This window comes from Oncorhynchus nerka, linkage group LG16 (genome assembly GCF_034236695.1).
Source record: "Oncorhynchus nerka isolate Pitt River linkage group LG16, Oner_Uvic_2.0, whole genome shotgun sequence".
NCBI lineage: Eukaryota > Metazoa > Chordata > Actinopteri > Salmoniformes > Salmonidae > Oncorhynchus > Oncorhynchus nerka.
In genome coordinates this window covers 14868543-14886941 of record NC_088411.1, presented here as the reverse complement: position 1 = coordinate 14886941, position 18399 = coordinate 14868543, and the positions used below count along the sequence as shown (strand labels likewise).

General features: G+C 43.5%; 1 protein-coding gene across 1 annotated transcript in view; it reads right to left on the bottom strand.

Annotated features, from left to right (window-relative positions):
• LOC115144568 (glutamate receptor ionotropic, NMDA 2C-like) overlaps positions 1-18399 on the bottom strand; it is a 95677-nt gene that overhangs the window by 35002 nt on the left and 42276 nt on the right. Inside the window, exons 8-10 of the mRNA XM_065002300.1 lie at positions 8953-9164; positions 2862-3030; positions 479-632 (exon numbers count right to left, since the gene is read on the bottom strand). Of these exons, the coding sequence (XP_064858372.1) occupies positions 479-632; positions 2862-3030; positions 8953-9164 (535 nt within the window). The remainder of the gene's footprint in view (positions 1-478; positions 633-2861; positions 3031-8952; positions 9165-18399) is intronic.

The following is an 18399-nucleotide window of genomic DNA, read 5'->3' as shown; positions in this document are numbered from 1 at the left end:
CTGCCAGGCTCAAACAAGGTAATTATACATACTGTAATTTGAAGATCAGGGAGAGAAGAGGCAGAGATACAATTATTCATTTTAACATGGGAAAATATCCAGCAACTTGTTTTCATTTTGATTTTGTTGTTTCAGGGTTTATGTGGGATTTAGTCATATCTGCGGGATACAACTTTAATCTAAAGTTTCCTAAAGCAGAAAAAACAGACCACTGAGACAGAACTCAGTAAAGTAGGCCACACACACACGTTTGTGCTCACTGAGCGTTGCCATGGGAGCTAGCGGTCCTGCTGCATCCATGGGGAGAGGCATCATAGCCGACAAAACAGGTAAATTACTCTTAGGCACACATCTAGGATCATCTTGTCTTCCCCATATCCTAATGATAGCTATTGGAGTAATTAAACTAAACCGACCTCAGATCAAATTATATTTACATTATCTCAAGTCAATCAATTAATCAATCCTACTATCTCACCAAGGAAGGCGGAGGGGGAGACAGTCCCATTGCTACGGGCAACCATGACGCTGATGCCCGTCTCAACGAAGGGCACGGAGAAGTCGATGATCTCAGAACGCTCCTCATTTATGGTGAGAGAACCTATGGCCATGTCTGCTTTCCTATAGAACACCTGGGAGAGGAGAGGGTGAGGAATGAGACAGGGTGAGGAAAAGAGAGTGTCAGGTTGATACATGTACATCTTTACATTATACAACTGACAATAGGATTCACTGTTAACGTATAGTGCAGTTCAGAATGTTAAGACCCTTTCGCATTTTGTTACGTTACAGCCTTATTCTAAAATGCATTAAATAAAAAATGTCATCATCAATCTACACACAATATCAGATAACGACAAAGCGAAAACTGGTTTATAGAAATGTTGTCTAATTTATTAAAAATAAAAAACAGAAATAACTCATTTACATAAGTATTCAGACCCTTTGCTATGAGACTCGAAATTGAGCTCAGGTGCATCCAGGTTCCATTGATCCTCCATGAGATGTTTCTACAACTTGATTGGAGTCCACCTGTGGTCAATTTAATTGATTGGACATGATTTGGAAAGGCACACACCTGTCTATATAAGGTCCCACAGTTGACAGTGCATGTCAGAGCAAAAACCAAACCATAAGGTCGAAGGAATTGTCAGCAGAGCTCTGAGACAGGATTGTATCTAGGCACAGATCTGGGGAAGGGTACCAAAACATTTCTGCAGCATTGAAGGTCCCCTAGAAAACAGTGGCCTCCATCATTCTTAAATGGAAGAAGTTTGGAACCACCAAGACTCTTCCTAGAGCTGGCCGCCCGGCCAAACTGAGCAATCGGGGAAGAAGGGCCTTGGTCAGGGAGGTGGCAAAGAACCTGATGGTCACTCTGACAGAGCTCCAGAGTTCCTCTGTGGAGATGGGAGAACCTTCCAGAAGGACAACCATCTCTGCAGCACTCTACCAATCAGGCCTTTATGGTAGAGTGGCCAGACAGAAGCCACTCCTCAGTAAAAGGCACATGACAGGTCGCTTGGAGTAAAGGACTCTCTCTACTGTAAAGGACTCTCAGACAATGAGAAACAAGATTCTCTGGTCTGATGAAACCAAGATTGAACTCTTTTACTGATTGCCAAGCGTCACCTCTGGAGGAAACCTGGCACTATCCCTAGGGTGAAGCATGGTGGTGGCAGCATCATGCTGTGGGGATGTTTTTCAGTGGCAGGGACTGGGAAACCAGTTAGGATCGAGGGAAAGATGAATGGAGCAATGTACAAAGAGATCCTTGATGAAAACCTGCCGCAGAGCGCTCAGGACCTCAGACTGGGGCGAAGGTTCACCTTCCAACGGGACAACAAGCCTAAGCACACAGCCAACTGAACGCAGGACTGGCTTGGGGACAAGTCTCTGAATTTCCTTAAGTGGCCAAGCCAGACCCTGGACTTGAACCAAGATTGAACATCTCTGCAGAGACCTGAAAATAGCTGTGCAGTGACCTAACAGAGCTTGAGAGGATCTGCAGAGAAACTAATTATGGGGTATTGTGTGTAGATTGAGGGAACAAAACGATTGAATCATTTTCAGAAGAAGGCTGTAACGTAACAAAATGTGGAAAAAGTCAAGGGGTCTGAATACTTTCCGAACGCGCTGTATATAATAATTGCACACTATGGTATTTTTCTCTAGAATTACCTATAAAAAAAACACATACAAAGTATTGAGCCTCTGGGCAGAGGAATGCAGGCAGTGATGTCCTCATGAGGAACACCTGTTAAGGCGTACGCCTTAGGATGCAACTGTGTTTGATGTGTGTGTTTTGCATCTTCAGCACCATATGTGCATGTCCTCGTACACCATTGCCTAGTTAAAATGCACCATCAAAGAGATAGGCAGAGCTACTGTACACCTACCCAGGTTACCACTGCCACTGACCACTGCCTCTTTTTCTCTCCTGCTCCCATGGAACACACAGCACATAGTTAGGAGTTGGAGCACTGTAGCTATTTATGGAGAAGCTAGTTTATATTCCAATTGTTATCGTTCTGGCATTTGAAACAGCAGCATTCCAAGCTACTGGTACACCTCTCGAGCCTCTATGCTACCCACCACCTCTGCCCGAGCACAGACATCTCCTGTAATGTTCTGCACTCCTGGTCCTGGAAAACTCCTGGGTGTGCAGGCTTTTGTCCCAGGCCAGCACTAACACACTTGATGACACTAATCAACGGACCATGAAAGCCTTGATAAGTGTAATCCAGTGTGCTATCAGAATGCCAATGGAGCTTTTACCCCATTGCTTACACCTACGGATTACTCTCAGATCCCCATAGACTAGGGTTTGATATGGGGTTTGGCATTAGTGTTCCTCTCACCTCTCCGATCATGCCGTTCCAGATGCCACTGATCATCTTTCCATGTTTCCCGTTAGTGACCAGGTAGAGGTCGTAGGAGAACTTGATGGTGCGAGACAGCTTCTTCAGAATGTCTATACAGAACCCCTTACAGCACAGCTTGGTGTAGGGCTCCGAGTGGCCCACAATACTGTAGGGAGAGGAGGAGCACACACACAGAACAGAGATTAGTAAATTCTTCAGTGACCTGAGATATTGCAGAGATCGACCCACACAGAGAGAGAGAAAGAACGTAGGTGAAGCATGATACGTTTTTGGAGAAAGAAGAAGAACTCCTAATTGACCTAATAGGTCCTATTATTGACCTCCCAAACAGCAGGAGCACAGTGAGTCCTGATGGCTGAAGATGTGAGACATATCAGATCAATAAGCTAAACAGCATCATAGCAGAGCAAAGAGCAAACTGTACTCTGTACTAATGACTGGGAATCAAGGACCTGGTCTGCAGACACAAACGACAACAGTAAATCGGTATCCCCCAGACACACACACACACATAATCACACACACGCAAACAAGCGTGCGCATACACACAAACAGAGACAGAGATGCACGCACGCAGTCAGAGGGGCAGGCATGCACACACACACACACACACACACACTTAGTCCAGTCTGAAACCTTGGATGTCTGAGGGCCGGAGACAAACACAGGCCATTAGGGTGTTTGGAGGAACACTGACACACACACACACACACAGAGCGGTGATGATCCGTCACCTCCAGCCTCCCCTCGACCCCACTGTCTAATGATGTGTAGGTAGAGGGGGAGGACAGAGAGAGAGGGATGAAAGAGAGGGGATGGTTGTTGTTGTTTGACCTAGAGTAAACAGGTCTGTCCCCGTCTCCCTCATCTCACCAGCTGCCTGGGCTAAACGCTGCAGGTTAAGAGCTCTGAGTTAGGGTGTTCTAATGTGTGTGTGTGTGTGTGTGTGTGTGTGTATGCTACACAACAACAAAAAACTGCTTCCTCTATCTCCCCCCAACACTACACACACACGCACACACACAGACACACCTGAGGATTAGCGATGACTCTGTGGCTCCAGGGTTCTTCCCTGAGACTACAGCAGTATGAAACAATGTGAACAGAGGGAGGAAATCTAAAGCTATAACACACAAAAGGAAGACAGAGAATGGTGGAGAAAGAAATCATGAGGAAGGAAGATTGAGAACATATGTTTCAGTGGGGAGATTGCCAGTGGTGTACCCTTAGGTATGTGATGCTAATACCTATGGCTCGATTGCAACCAACAGGCAGAATTTAACGCAGTCCTGCAGGTTACCGCTGGATTCCTTAAAACGCTACAAATGGGAGATGACTAAGCTTGATTGCAACAAAAAAATCAGTTGATCTCTCGTTGTTACCATGTCAAGTGAATATGATACCAGATAGCTGGTCTAGATTCTCTACTACCGCCCCGAATGAATTATCACTCAATCAGAAGCATCAGAAATCAAGGCTGATTGATGTATAAGAAGATAGAAGTAGTAGCCCTCATTTCGTTCAAATGCTTCACCTTAAATGGCAAAATAAAATAATAATTGCCTTTCAATGTATAACGTAAATGACTACATTTTCATTTGATAAACAAATATAGATTATATGACTCAATCATGATTTACTTGATATTGTTGCAAATTTCTAATATGGACTGTCCAGGGATATTTTACCCTCAATCTTGATATGACCATATCAAACAATTTTATTTTAAAGGCCGTTGCATTTAATGGAGAGCATAAATTGGAGACAAATAAAATAATTAAGAATAGGCTACACCTTTAACATAATTGTTTTCCATTCATGCAATGTGTCAGGAAAATTGCCACAGTAGATTTGTCATGGTAGAAAAGGAAATACTTTGTTTCAGTCGTCAAATAGATACATCACTCTTAGTCTGCTCATCTCACTGATCATCCCCAAATCCAACACCTCATTTGGCCGCCTTTCCTTCCAGTTCTCTGCTGCCAGCCAGTGACTGGAACGAATTGCAAAAATTGCTGAAGTTGGAGACTTTTATTTCCCTCACCAACTTTAAACATCAACTATCTGAGCAGCTAACCGATCACTGCAGCTGTACATAGTCCATTTGTAAATAGCCCACCCAATCTACCTACCTCTTTCCCATACTGTTTTTATTTTATTTACTTTTCTGCCCTTTTGCACACCAGTATCTCTACTTGCACATCATCATCTGCTCATTTATCACTCCAGTGTTAATCTGCTAAATTGTAATTATTCGCTCCTATGGCCTATTTATTTCCTACCTCCTTATGCCTTTTGCACACACTGTATATAGACTTTCTTTTCTCTACTGTGTCATTGACTTGTTTGTGTTATTGGCTTGTTTATTGTTTACTCCATGTGTAACTCTGTGTTGTCTGTGTCACACTGCTTTGCTTTATCTTGGCCAGGTCGCAGTTGCAAACGAGAACTTGTTCTCAACTAGCCTACCTGGTTAAATAAAGGTGGGAAAAAAATATATATATTTTTTTTTAAATAGCAAGATTAAAATGTTCCGATGATAATACCCACCAGAGAACAAAATAGTCTTGAAAAATGTTGGTTGGAATCAGGACTAAAAGATAACCCCGAAATCCGCATTATGCAGATGTTTAACAGTGGTGGACGATGGTTGCAATTGAGATCAGTTGTGCAGGTGGTTTTAGCCCGTATCGAGAGTTTAACGAGAGCTGGTGATAATCTCGTGGCCATCAGTTGTTGCAATTGTCCCAAAGCTTCTACATAACTAAACTAAGGTCTTGCAGTACTGCACTTGAATATTCTGCCATCGCAATACAACTCTCGCCCACTCTGGGCGTCCCCAAACCAGTACTGCTCGCAGGTATACGCCGACTACATTGCAATCAGATACCCACACGTGGACAAGTTAGGATTCTACCCAGACAAAGCATAGTACAGCATGTAGGATCACGCACCAATAGCATCACTGTTGCGGCTAGCCCACAGTCAGTTAGAAGAGAGGGTGCTTTTGACTGTGCCTTAAAGAAGGGTTAGCTGACAACTTCACGAAAACGGTGCACACACTTCAAATGGGGCAGAAGTCTGTGTGTTGTGATTTGGGATGGGCCAGATAGCTAGCAACGATGACAAGATGTTGCCATGTGGGGAATCGTGGGTGTGGCTTGTTTCAGATGGTATCAAGAACAAGATGAAACTATGTCTTGATTTGAAGTGTTTTTACTGATGTCACATCTATGCTAATATGGCTCAAATTTGCTAGCAACGACAGTATAATGGTGTATTTGACACAAGTGCTCATTGTGCAACTGTATTTGTTTTCAAACATTTGAGACTAAATATAGTTTACATGTCAACAATCTAAGCCAACTCTGTCTGTTTTGCCCCATAGTTGCATCGGTTTTTGTTGCTGAACAAACAACTTGTTTGCGATACTCTCACTTATTGGAGTTCAGTTATGTTGCCAATGAGACCAGCCGCTGTCCAAAGAGAGGAGTTTTAATGAGTAAAAAAATCTTTCAATTACACCAAACATCTGCCACGGAGAAGAGCTATGTCACCCAACATATGATTAACATCCTTTATTTTACTTTCACTAACTCTCTCTCTCTCTCCCTCTTTCTCTCGTTCTGGTTTTCCCTGGTAGCCCGTAGTGTTGATTACTCCCCAAGCAGGGGGGGAGAGAGAGAGAGAGAGAGAGAGAGAGAGAGAGAGAGAGAGAGAGAGAGAGAGAGAGAGAGAGAGAGAGAGAGAGAGAGAGAGAGAGAGAGAGAGAGACAGAGAGACAGAGACACAGAGACACCATAACCTGCGCAATAGAGACAGAACGCCATAGAAAAGCATGGAAGGTCAGAGAAGAAAGACTAAGTAAGCACTGTGGGTCAGGTGAAGTAGATGATGAGCAGCTCTTCCTACTCCACTGCTCAAAATACGACTCAATCAGAGGTATTTATCTCCTGAAATTTGAAGACAGAATTGCAGGATTTCTTGACCTGCCTGTTGAGGAGAAAATCTGCATTTTGTTTGGAGAAAATGTAGAGACAGTAGATGTTGCTCCAGATGATGTCCTGGCCTGTCATAACGTAAGAGAAACAATAACCCCTGCAGATTTATATTTCTCAATTGTTGCTGTTTGGTAAATGTTTTGTTTATTATTTTCCTATATATTATTATTATTGTTGCTCAAACACATGGTTAATTTATGTAATACTTCATGTACATTGCTCTGGCAACAGTGACAACCACCCATTCATGCCAATAAAGCGTTGAATCAGGAGAAAGAGAAAGAGAGGGTTGTGTGATTTCTACCCGACAGTGCCATGATATATATGCCAGCGTTGGCAGATAAATCTTCTTTACAGCCAATCAATGTGCCATCGCGCACAACTACTCTCCCCACACATCTCTCCACTATTAATATACTGGGCCGATAATTGATGTGCTGTGTGAATGTCGAAGGGATGCACAGCGGGTATGTAACAAGTGTGTAAATGGTTGGCCCCTGGTGTGTCATTGTTGTGTTATGGGTTGGCTCCTATTAGTAATCCGTTTCACTCCAGGTGTGTTCATGCACGTGGTTTGATACAGTTTAAAGGATCACACAGCTGCTATGTGCTCTGACAACAGCGCATCATAGTGTATGCATGTATGTTTGTGTGTTTGAAACGTATAAAAGTATCCCGGTCTCAAAATCTAGCTTCCAGTATGTGTTTACCAGATGCGCCTTTGCCAAATAAATTTAACTCCGTTTTTCACAATTCCTGACATTTAATTTAAGTAAAAATTATCTGTCGTAGGTCAGTTAGGATCACCACTTTATTTTAAGAATGTAAAATGTCAGAATAATAGTAGAGAGAATTATTTATTTCAGCTTGTATTTCTTTCATCACATTCCCAGTGGGTCAGAAGTTTACATACACTCAATTAGTATTTGGTAGCACTGCCTTTAAAATGTTTAACTTGGGTCAAACATTTCGGGTAGCCTTCCACAAGCTTCCCACAATAAGGGTGAATTTTGGCCCATTCCTCATGACAGAGCTGGTGTAACTGAGTCAGGTTTGTAGGCCTGCTTGCTCGCAGATGCTTTTTCAGTTCTGCCCACAAATTTTAGAAAGGATTGAGGTCAGGATTTTGTGATGGCCACTCCAATACCTTGACTTTGTTGTCCTTAAGCCATTTTGCTACAACTTTGGAAGTATGCTTGGGGTCATTGTCCATTCGGAAGATCCATTTGCGACCAAACTTTAACTTCCTGACTGATGTCTTGAGATGTTGCTTCAATATATCCAAATAATATTCCTTCCTCATGCTATCTATTTTGTGAAGTGCACCAGTCCCTCGTGCAGCATAGCACCCCCATAACATGATGCTACCACCCCCGTGCTTCACGGTTGGGATGGTGTTCTTCGGCTTGCAAGCCTACCCCTTTTTCCTCCAAACATAACAATAGTCATTATGGCCAAACAGTTCTATTTTTGTTTCATCAGACCAGAGACACTTCTCCCAAAAGTATGATCTTTGTCCCCGTGTGCAGTTGCAAACCGTAGTCTGTCTATTTTTATGGCTGCTTTGGAGCAGTGGCTTCCATGCTGAGCGGCCTTTCAGGTTATTCGATATAGGACTCATTTTACTGTGGATATAGATACTTTTGTATCTGTTTACGCCAGCCTCCACAGGTACACTTCCAATTGACTCCAATTATGTCAATTAGCCTATCAGAAGCTTCTAAAGCCATGACACCATTTTCTGGAATTTTCCAAGCTGTTTAAAGGCACAGTCAATTTAGTGTATGTAAACGTCTGACCCACTGGAATTGTGATGCAGTGAATTATAAGTGAAATAATCTGTCTGTAAACAATTGTTGGAAGAATCACTTGTGTCATGCACAAAGTAGATGTCCTAACCAACTTGCCAAAACTATAGTTTGATAACAAGAAATTTGTGGAGTGGTTGAAAAACAAGTTTTAATGACTCCAACCTAAGTGCATGTAAACTTCCGACTTCAACTCTATGTGCAGCCATCTGTATACATTTGCAATTTGCATGTTGTTGTTGGTGCGTGCGTGTGTACCTCTCGGTGCGGTTGGACTGGCGTCGGCAAGGCACGGTGTTGCGTACGCAGGTGCCCGTGTCGGGGTCCACGTTTTCTACGATGACGAAGGGCCTCTCCTCCAGAGTGGCTACCGTCAGGTGGCGGTCATCTGATACCGTCTCCAGAAAACTACCATAGCGAGGCCACACCGGGTAACGCACCTGGAGGATACCCCGCTCTAATGTTCCCACCTGGGGGAAGAGGGAGAGAGAGAGAGAGAGAGAGAGAGAGAGAGAGAGAGAGAGAGAGAGAGAGAGAGAGAGAGAGAGAGAGAGAGAGAGAGAGAGAGAGAGAGAGAGAGAGAGAGAGAGAGAGAGAGAGAGAGAGAGAGAGAGAGAGAGAGAGAGAGAGAGAGAGAGTACATGAAAGTGGATTAAACACACTCAGGGCTGTAGATCTGAGAGAGGCTGATCCAAGTAATCCAATGGATTGTGACTCTAAGCAGAGCCCCAGAGGACCCAGTGATCCCCGTTAAGAACCCGTCCTCGCTTAACCCTACTGGGGCTTCTTTCCCTGGAGCTCGCTTAACCCTACTGGGGCTTCTTTCCCTGGAGCTTCCAACTCCATCCCTCCAGTCATAAATCATAGTGTCTCTTCTTTTATATGCAGATGACATTGTACTGATCTCTGAAAGTGAAGATAAGTTTCAAGAAATGTTATATATTGTTTTTAACTGGTGTGGACAATTGAATCTGAATATCAATGTGGACAAAACTAAGGTGGTACGCTATTGGAATTCAGCAGTGACTAGAACACTGCTGTGGTCCAGGCCACAGTAGATATGATCAGTGAGTACAAGTATATGGGATTGATTATCAAAGACTTTGTGGATCACAATGTGTCTGTTAAGTACATATCTAACTATGCGAATTGTGCCCTCGGTGCCATCATTGCAAAGTACAAAGCCATGGGCGGCTACCATTTAAATGTTTCACTAAACTGTTTGATTCATTGGTGCTACATACCATATTTGTACTTATGCTGCAGGAGTATGGGGCAACAGAAATTATCATTTTTTATTGTGTAAATGCTGATTTTACCTTGGTGTGGATAAATACATGACAAATCCTGTTATTCAAGGCGCTGTATGGGTTGGAAAATATGGCATCGTCAGTTGCTATTTTTTTTTTTTTTCAATGGCAGTGATTTTGCATCATGCATCAGCCAAAATGGAAATTGTAACGGTCTTGATGAAAATAATAAACTATGTGACATGTTAACAGATAACAATAATATGCAGTGCCTCTACTTTATCCACATTGTGTTATGTTACAGCCTGAATTTTAAATGAATTGAATTGAGATTTTGTGTCACACACACAATACTCCATAATGTCAAAGTGGAATTATGTTCATTCAAAATGAAAAGCTAAAATGTATTGAGTCAATAAGTATTCAACCCCTTTGTTATGGCAAGCCTAAATAAGTTCAGGAGTAAATATTTGCCAATCAAGTCACATAGGTTGCATAGAATCACTCTGTGTGCAATAATAGTGCTTAACATAATTTTGTTATGACTACCTCATCTTTGTACCCCACACATACAATGGTCCCTCAGTTGAGCAGTGTATTTCATACACAGATTCAAACACAAAGTCCAAGGAGGAAAAAAAAGCAGACATTGAATATCCCTTTGAGTATGAATATCCCTTTGAGCATGGTGAAAATATTAGTTACACTTTGGATGGTGTATCAATATACCAGGTCACTACAAAGATACAGGTTTCTTTCCTAACTCAGTTGCCGGAGAGGAAGGAAACCGCTCAGGGATTTCACCACGAGGCCAATGGTGACTTTAAAACAATGACAGGGTTTAATGGCTGTGATGGGAGAAAACTGAGGATGGATCAACGACATAGTAGTTACTCCACAATACTAACCTAAACAATGGAGTGAATTGAAGGGACCCTGTACAAAATATAAATACTCCAAAACATGCAAAGACAATGTGGCAAAGAAACAATCTTTATGTCCTGAAAAAAAAAACGTTATGTTTGGGGCAAATACAACACATTGCTGAGTACCGCTCTTCATATTTTCAAACATGGTGGTGGCTGCATCATGTTATGGGTATGCTTGTCATTGGCAAGGACTAGGGAGGTTTTAGGGTATAAAAAAAACAGAATAGAGCTTAACACCGGAAAACTGCTTTCCATCAGACACTAGGTGACAAATTCACCTTTCAGAATTTTTTATTTCACCTTTATTAAACTAGGCAAGTCAGTTAAGACCAAATGCTTCTTTACAGTGACAGCATACCAAAAGGAAAAGGGCCTTCTGCAGGGCAGGGGGCCTGGGATTAAACATTTAAAATAAAAAAATATATAAATATAGGACAAAACACATATCACAACAAGAGAGACAACACAACACTACCTAAGACAACAACATTGCAAGGCAGCAACACATGACAACACAGCATGGTAGCAACACAACAAAACAACAACAAGGTAGCAACACATCATGGTAGCACCCCAAAACACGGTACAAACATTATTGGGCACAGTCAACAGCACAAAAGTCGAGAAGGTCGAGACAACAATACATCACACAAAGCAGCCACATCTGTCAGTAGGAGTGTCCATGATTGAGTCTTTGAATGAAGTGATTGAGATAAAACTGTCCAGTTTGAGTGTTTGTTGTAGCTCGTTCCAGTTGATAGCTGCAGCAAACTGAAAAGAGGAGCAACCCAGGGATGTGTGTGTGCTCTCGGGACCTTTAACAGAATGTGACTGGCAGAACGGGTGTTGTATGTGGAGGATGAGGGTTTTATAAATATGACAGGTATACAGAGATAACCAGTTTACAGAGGAGTATAGAGTGCAGTGATGTGTCCTATAAGGAGCATTGGTGGCAAATCTGATAGCCGAATGGTAAAGAACTTCTAGCCGCTCGAGAGCACCCTTACCTGCCGATCTATAAATTATGTCGTCGTAATCTAGCATGGGTAGGCTGGTCATCTGAATCAGGGTTAGTTTGGCAGCTAGGGTGAAAGAGGAGCGATTACAAAAGAGGAAACCAAGTCTAGATTTTACTTTAGCCTGCAGCTTTGATATGTGCTGAGAGAAGGACAGTTCACCGTCTAGCCCTACTCCCAAGTACTTGTATGAGGTGACTAGTTCAAGCTATAAACCCTCAGAGGTAATAATAACACCTGTGGTAAGAGGGGCATTCTTCTTACCAAACCACATGACCTTTGTTTTGGAGGTGTTCAGAACAAGGTTAAGGGTAGAGAAAGCTTGTTGTACACTAAGAAAGCTTTGTTGTAGAGTATTTAACACAAAATCTGGGGAGGGGCCAGCTGAGTGTAAGACTGTATTATCTGCATTTAATGGATGAGAGAGCTTCCTACTGCCCGAGCTATGTTGTTGATGTAAATTGAGAAGGGCGTGGGGCCAAGGATTGAGCCTTGGGGTACTCCCTTGGTGACAGGCAGTGGCTGAGACAACATATTTTCTGACTTTATACACTGCACTCTTTGAGAGAGGTAGTTAGAAAACCAGGCCAAAGACACCAATACTCCTTAGCAGGCCCACAAGAATGGAATGGTCTACCATATCAAAAGCTTTGGTCAAGTCAATAAAAATAGCAGCACAATATTGCTTATAATCAAGGGCAATGGTGACATCATTGAGGACCTTTAAGGTTGCAGTGACACATCCATAATCTCAGCGGAAACCAGATTGCAGACCCAAGGGTCAAGTTTAAGGAGCTCCTTTAGCACCTCGGACTCAGTGACTGCCTGCAGGGAGAAACTTTGTAGCGGGCAGGGGAAAATAAGAAGAAGCATCAGTGTCACGGCTTCCACCGAAGTTGTCCCCCCTGCCTGTTCGGGCGGTGCTCGGTGGTCGTCGTCACCAGCCTACTAGCCGCAACCGATCCCTTTTTCGTTGTCTGTTTGTTTTGTCTATTTGTGTGCTTGATTGGCTTCCTTATTTATAATACGTTTACCCGCCCTTGTTTCGTGCGGGATTACTGATATGTTACGTGTGTATGTTTTTTTGGTGTTCGTGCTCTGGACCTGGTACCCTGTTGTGTTGGGTTGGTCCACATTTTCCGCACCCTGTTTTTTTGGGCATTATATTCTGTGCGATATTAAAAGTGCACGTCTTCCTGTGGAACTATATGCTCTCTGCGCCTGATTCTTCCCTCATGCACCAAGTTACCCGTAACAATCAGGGATAATCACATTAGAAGGGGTGGGAGATGAGGAAATGCTGGATGGGCAAGGAGGCATGGCTGAGTCAAATAGGAATCCTGACCTAATTAATCAATCTGGTTCGGGATAGGGTCTAGATTCCTGAATTTCCGGCTGACTGACGTGCCCAAAGTAAACTGTCTGTTACTCAGGCCCAGAAGCCAGGATATGCATATAATAAGCATTGGATAGAAAACACATTGACGTTTCTAAACCTGTTGCAAAAATGTCTGAGACTATAATAGAATTGATATGGCAGAAGAAAAACCAACCAGAGATGTTTTATTATTATTATTATTTAGGAAAGCTATGGGTCCTATGTAATTCCGTCTCCCAGATTGCAATTCCTATGGTTTCCACTATATGTAAACCATCTTTATTCAATGTTTCAGGCTTGTTTTTTTTAAAACAAGCAAGAATTTTGAGTTTTGGAGAGGAGAGCACCGGAACATTATCAGTCATTCGGCGCGCGAGGGTGAGGGCGTGCTTACTAATTTTGCTTTCCTATTGAACATACTTCTTTCCATATAAAATATTATAGTTTATTTACATCTTAGAGTACCTGAAGATTAAATAGTGGTGATTAAAGAGCTCAGCCATGTGCTTCTTGTCAGTAACAACCACATCATCAACATTAAGGGACATGGGCAGCTGTGAGGACGAGGGTTTATTCTCCAGGTCTTTAACCGTTTTCCAGAACTTCTTGGGTTTAGACCCTCAGAGAGAGAACTGCTCCATAAAGTAACTAACTTTGGCCTTCTGGATAGCCTGAATGCACTTATTTCTCATTTGCCTGAATGATAGCTAGTCAGCCTGAGCCTTTTGCCGAGCCTTTTGCCAAATGCAATTCTTGAAGTGGAGTAACTCTGCAAGATCATGGTCGCACCAAGGGCTGAACCTGTTTTTAATTCTCATTTTCTTTATGGGGGCATGTTTGTTAACAATACCACTGAAAATATAAAAAATAAGGTCCAAGCGTCTTCAAGCTGATTCTATACCATTTTACAGAGGCCAGTTTGTCACGTATACTCCCTCTCTGGCCTCTAGGTCATCAGGCTGCTGATTATCCAGCACAACTGTCACCATCGTCTCGTGCTTCTGCGCCTCATGACACTCACCTGGACTCCATGAACTCCTTGATTGTCTTCCCTAGAACTGTCTCTCCCCTTGGTTCTTTCCTCAAGTGTTATTGACTCTGTTTTCATGTTGGTGCGTTGTTTGTGTTACGTGTTTATTGTTAAATACACTGTTAAAAAAAATAAAGGGAACACTAAAATAACACATCCTAGATCTGAATGAATGAAATATTCTTATTAAATACTTTTTTCTTTACATAGTTGAATGTGCTGACAACAAAATCACACAAAAATTACCAATGGAAATCAAATTTATCAGCCCATGGAGGTCTGGATTTGGAGTCACACTCAAAATTAAAGTGGAAAACCACACTACAGGCTGATCCAACTTTGATGTAATGTCCTTAAAACAAGTCCAAATGAGGCTCAGTAGTGTGTGTGGCCTCCACGTGCCTGTATGACCTCCCTACAACGCCTGGGCATGCTCCTGATGAGGTGGCGGATGGTCTCCTGAGGGATCTCCTCCCCGCCCTGGACTAAAGCATCCGCCAACTCCTGGACAGTCTGTGGTGCAATGTGGCGTTGGTGGGTGGAGCAAGACATGATGTCCCAGATGTGCTCAATTGGATTCAGGTCTGGGGAACGGGCGGGACAGTCCATAGCATCAATGCCTTCCTCTTGCAGGAACTGCTGACACACTCCAGCCACATGAGGTCTAGCATTGTCTTGCATTAGGAGGAACCCAGGGCCAACCGCACCAGCGTATGGTCTCACAAGGGGTCTGAGGATCTCATCTCGGTACCTAATGGCAGTCAGGCTACCTCTGGCGAGCACATGGAGGGCTGTGCAGCCCCCCAAAGAAATGCCACCCCACACCATGACTGACCCACCTCCAAACCGGTCATGCTGGAGGATGTTGCAGGCAGCAGAACATTCTCCACGGCGTCTCCAGACTCTGTAACGTCTGTCACATGTGCTCAGTGTGAACCTGCTTTCATCTGTGAAGAGCACAGGGCGCCAGTGGCAAATTTGCCAATCTTGGTGTTCTCTGGCAAATGCCAAACGTCCTGCACGGTGTTGGGCTGTAAGCACAACCCCCACCTGTGGACGTCGGGCCCTCATACCACCCTCATGGAGTCTGTTTCTGACCGTTTGTGCAGACACATGCACATTTGTGGCCTGCTGGAGGTCATTTTGCAGGGCTCTGGCAGTGCTCCTCCTGCTCCTCCTTGCACAAAGGCGGAGGTAGTGGTACTGCTGCTGGGTTGTTGCCCTCCTACGGCCTCCTCCACATCTCCTGATGTACTGGCCTGTCTCCTGGTAACGCCTCCATGCTCTGGACACTACGCTGACAGACACAGCAAACCTTCTTGCCACAGCTCGCATTGATGTGACATCCTGGATGAGCTGCACCACCTGAGCCACTTGTGTGGGTTGTAGACTCCGTCTCATGCTACCACTAGAGTGAAAGCACCACCAGCATTCAAAGTGACCAAAACATCAGCCAGGAAGCATAGGAACTGAGAAGTGGTCTGTGGTCACCACCTGCAGAACCACTCCTTTATTGGGGGTGTCTTGCTAATTGCCTATAATTTCCACCTGTTGTCTATTCCATTTGCACAACAGCATGTGAAATGACAGACTTGGTGGAGACAACTGAGTACTGAATGTGATCCTTGGTAAAGATTGCCACTCCCCCACTTTTGGAAGATCTGTCTTGCCGAAAAAGGTTATAACCAGAAAGGTTAACATCAGTATTCAAAACACTCTTCCTTAATCACGTCTCAGTAATGACCAACACATCTGGATAGGAGCTGTGAACCCAAACTTTCAATTGATCCATTTTACGTAATAAGTTTCCAGTGTTAACGTGCAGAAAACCCTAAAACTGTTTACGTCACAATTTAGTGCTAAATTAATTTGTATTTGGTCTGTCCTTGCAAGCCTCGGAGCCTTAACTCAGCATACAGTCACCATAAAGTAAAATATATCACTGTAATGCACCATATTAATTTATAAAAAAACATGTTTTATTTTTCTTCTAGGCTTTCAAAATAACATCAGACCAAACGCTACTCACTCAGTTCCAGGTTGGAATGGTGTCCTCGGGTCTCTGCTGTTTGTTTGCTAGAGCACCCTCCGAATAGCTAAATAGAAAAAGAAAACCTTGAAAGCAGTAATCTCTGCTTTAGGTAATTAGGCAATTAGTAATAATTAGGTTATGGGTTTGGAGTTTTGCTCTGGAGCGAAGGCCAAGCTGTGGAGGGTGGGTAGCATCCTGCATACAGTGTAAGTCGGAAGTTTGCATACACCTTAGCCAAATACATTTAAACTCAGTCTAGTAAACATTCCCTGTCTTAGGTCAGTTAGGATTGCCACTTTATTTTAAGAATGTGATATGTCAGAACAATAGTAGAGAGAATGATTTATTTCAGCTTTTACTTCTTTCATCACATACCCAGTGGGTCAGAAGTTTACATACACTCAATTAGTATTTGGTAGCATTGCCTTTAAATTGTTTAACTTGGGTCAAATGTTTCGGGTAGCCTTCCACAAGCTTCCCACAATAAGTTGGGTGAATTTTGGCCCATTCCTCCTGACAGAGCTGGTGTAACCTGAGTCAGGTTTGTAGGCCTCCTTGCTCACACACGCTTTTTCAGTTCTGCCCACAAATGTTCTATAGGATTGAGGTCAGGCATTTGTGATGGCCACTCCAATACCTTGACTTTGTTGTCCTTAAGCCATTTTGCTACAACTTTGGAAGTATGCTTGGGGTCATTGTCCATTTGGAAGACCCATTTGCGACCAAACTTTAACTGATGTCTTGAGATGTTACTTCAATATATCCAATTCAATATATCCAATTCTCCAACTATTTTCCATGATGCCATCTATTTTGTGAAGTGCACTATTCCCTCGTGCAGCAAAGCACCCCCACAACATGATGCTGCTACCCCCGTGCTTCACGGTTGGATGGTGTTCTTCAACTTGCAAGCCTCCCCCTTTCTCCTCCAAGCACAACAATGGTCATTATGGTCAAACAGTTCTATTTTTGTTTCATCAGACCAGAGGACATTTCTCCAAAAAAGTATGATCTTTGTCCCCATGTGCAGTTGCAAACCGTAGTCTGGCTTTTTTATGGCGGTTATGGAGCAGTGGCTTCTTCCTTGCAGAGCGGCCTTTCAGGTTATGTCGATATAGGACTCATTTTACTGTGGATATAGATACTTTTACTCCAGCATCTTCACAAGGTCCTTTGCTGTTGTTCTCGGATTGATTTGCACTTTTCGCACCAAAGTAAGTTAATCTCTAGGAGACCGAATGAGTCTCCTTCCTGAGCGGTATGACGGCTGCGTGGTCCCATGTTATTTATACTTGCGGACTATTGTTTGTAAAGATGAACATGGTACCTTCAGGCATTTGGAAATTGCTCCCAAGAATGAACCAGACTTGTGGAGGTCTACAATTTTTTTTCTGAGGTCTTGGCTGATTTATTTTGATTTTCCCATGATGTCAAGCAAAGAGGCACTGAGTTTGAAGGTAGGCCTTGAAATACATCCCCAGGTACACCTCCAATTGACTCAAATTATGTCAATTCTCGACCCGCTCCACTGCAGCCCCGTCGATGTGAATGGCCCTCCTTTTCCTGTAGTCCATGATCAGCACCCTTTGTCTTGCTCGCGTTGAGGGAGAGGTTGTTGTTCTGGCATCACACTGCCAGGTCTCTGACCTCCCTATAGGCTCGTCGGTGCTCAAGCCTACCACTGTTGTGTCATCAGCCAACCTAATGATGGTGGTGGATGTTGTGCTTGGCCACGTAGTCGTGGGTGAACAGGGAGTACAGGAGGGTACTAAGCACACACCCCTGAGGGGCCCCCGCGTTGAGGATCAGCGTGGAAGATGAGTTGTTACCGACTCTTACCACCTGGGGGTGGCCCATCAGGAAGTCCAGGATCCAGTTGCAAAGGGAGGTGTTTAGTGCCAGGGTCCTTAGCTTAGTGATAGCTTTGTGTGCACTATAGTGTAGAACGCTGAGCTGTAGTCAAATGAACAGCATTCTCACATAGGTGTTCCTTTTGTCCAGGTGGGAAAGGGCAGTTTGGAGTGTGATTGAGATTGCGTCACCAGTGGATCTGTTGGGGCGGTATGCGAA